This window comes from Palaemon carinicauda, chromosome 24 (genome assembly GCF_036898095.1).
Source record: "Palaemon carinicauda isolate YSFRI2023 chromosome 24, ASM3689809v2, whole genome shotgun sequence".
NCBI classification, from domain to species: Eukaryota; Metazoa; Arthropoda; class Malacostraca; order Decapoda; family Palaemonidae; genus Palaemon; species Palaemon carinicauda.
In genome coordinates, this window is record NC_090748.1 from 67,258,593 (window position 1) to 67,261,092 (window position 2,500).

General features: G+C 34.1%; 1 protein-coding gene across 1 annotated transcript in view; it reads left to right on the top strand.

The window, feature by feature from the left end:
- The window catches only part of LOC137617864 (tachykinin-like peptides receptor 99D), a 70,070-nt gene that overhangs the window by 50,760 nt on the left and 16,810 nt on the right, over positions 1-2,500 (top strand). The window contains exons 4-5 of the mRNA XM_068347813.1: positions 1,320-1,502; positions 1,607-1,707. Of these exons, the coding sequence (XP_068203914.1) occupies positions 1,320-1,502; positions 1,607-1,707 (284 nt within the window). The remainder of the gene's footprint in view (positions 1-1,319; positions 1,503-1,606; positions 1,708-2,500) is intronic.

A 2,500-nucleotide genomic window follows, 5' to 3' on the forward strand; every position in this document is an offset into this window, starting at 1 on the left:
CTATTGATACCTTAATTGATATTTATATTTTCTTTATTTTTTAAAACTGCTAATTTCTTCTCAGTTTCTTTTATGTATTTGGGATCCTTTCTTCGACGAAACACTTCGGCTTGCAGCAATCTGTATTTCCAGCAAAGTTTAGTGTTTTTCTGATAATAATAATAATAATAATAATAATAATAATAATAATAATAATAATAATAATAATAATAATAATAATAATAATAATAATAATAATAATTGAGAAACCTTCCTTTCAAGGGGCTCTCTGTAAATCTGTGTGTGGAGGGGTTTCGTAGGCTGTTTCATGCATTATTATTTTAGTTATTATTATAACTAGATAAGCTACAACTCTAGTTGGAAAAAACAGGAGGCTATAAGCCTAAGGGCCCCAACAAGGAAGAATAGCCCAGTGACGAAAGGAGACAAGGAAATAAATACACTGCAATTAGAGTAAAATATTTCAAGAACAGTAACATCATTAAGATATATCTTTTATTTATACCTATAGAAACTTTAAAAACAAGAGGAAGAAAATTGAGTGTGCCCGAGTGTACCCTCAAGCAAGATATCACTACCTCAAGACAGTGGAAGACCACTGTATAAAGGCTGTGGCACTACCCAAAACCAGAGAACAAGGGTTTGATTTTGGAGTGTCCTCCTACTACAGATGTTTACCATAGCTAGAGTCCCTTTTACCCCTACTAAGAGGAAAGTAGCCACTGAACAATTACAGTAAGCGAAGAAGAATTGTTAGATAATCTTAGTGTTGTCAGATTTATGAGGATAGAGAATGATATGGAAAGAACAGACCAGATTCTTCAGTGAAAGTGCAGGCAAAGGATAAATGATCTGTAACCAGAGAGAGGGATCCAATGTATTACTATCTGGCCAGTATAAGGACCCTATAACTCTCTAGCGGAGTGTATCTCAACGGGTGGCTGGTGCCCTGGCCAGCCTACTACCAAATAATATAACCTATAAGAGTTAATATATCCTTTCTTGATACCAAAACGCGTTCTTTTTCAGGCTCAATATATCTAATAACCCAATCAAGCAAGCACTCCCCGTAATATATCAATGTGCTGTAGATTAATGAGGAGTGCATCAGGTATTGAATTTTATTACTTATCTTTATCATTACTAGAGTTGTTACCATTATTATTATTATTATTATTATTATTATTATCATTATTATTATTATTATTATTATTATTATTACATGTTTATCAAGCCACCCTAAAAATCAGAATAGAAATGATTGAACCCTTCGATATATAGAAGGCAGATTTTTTTTCACCACCTCCTGTTTTCTGTAGGTAAACATCGACCCAGTGATCATGTGGACATACTCTCATGTGATGGTGGCGCTTCAGTTTTTCATTCCCCTGTTCATCATCAGCTTCGCTTACATTCGTATGGGTTGGGAACTCTGGGGCGCCCAGACTCCAGGAAACGCAGAGGACGCCCGCGACGCCCACGTCCTAAAAAATAAGAAAAAGGTAACAAAATGTGTGTAGCGGATCAATTCGGACACTGCTCATTAAATTTGTTTCATATACTTTTTAAAGCTTTCGTCTTATTGAATAAGACTTTTTCTTTAAAGGTTATCAAGATGCTGTTCATGGTGGTAGCCCTCTTCGGCTTCTGCTGGGCTCCCTTACAGACTTATCATATCTTGAAGGAGATCTATCCAGCCATAAACGAGTAAGTAACAGAAATTGCAAGAGAAGGACTTGTTGCTATAAGCTAACATGATTGAGTATCTTGTCTGCTCCGTGAGTTGACTTTATCTAAAATGCATGTGCTTAAAGTCTTGTCATATCTCTCTCTCTCTCTCTCTCTTTATCAAAGTTGCTTGATATTGAGAAGCACGTGCGTGTCTGTAACGTAAAAAGGACCTTAATATAAGGAACCATCGTAGTGGTAAAACCTACGTATATTATGGCCCATTCAGGAACTCAGATTAATAGACCTCCGCGCTGAATACTTGCATCTCATTACTCGCCGATTATCGCTGTTATACCAATTTCCCAAAAAATATATGGATACTTACTGCATTCTGTTTTATAGAAATTTTAGACTACACTATATCAAACGCATACACACACAAACACACACACACACACACACACACACACACACACACACACACACATATATATATATATATATATATATATATATATATATATATATATATATATATATATATATATATATATATACATAGATATATAGAGAGTAGATAGATAGATAGATAGATAAATCGATAGATAGGTAGATAGAAATATAGATACGCAATAAACCACAAAGGAATATGAAAATACTGGCTACAACCATACCGGTTTAGTCTGTGTGTGTGTGTTTTATTTATTTATTTATTTTTTTTTTTGTGTGTAAAATGCAAAAATAAATTATCTATTAAAGGTGTCTTATTACTGTATTTCATCGCTATCAAGACCATAGATTAGCTTCTAGCAACTATTGAGGTAAAACT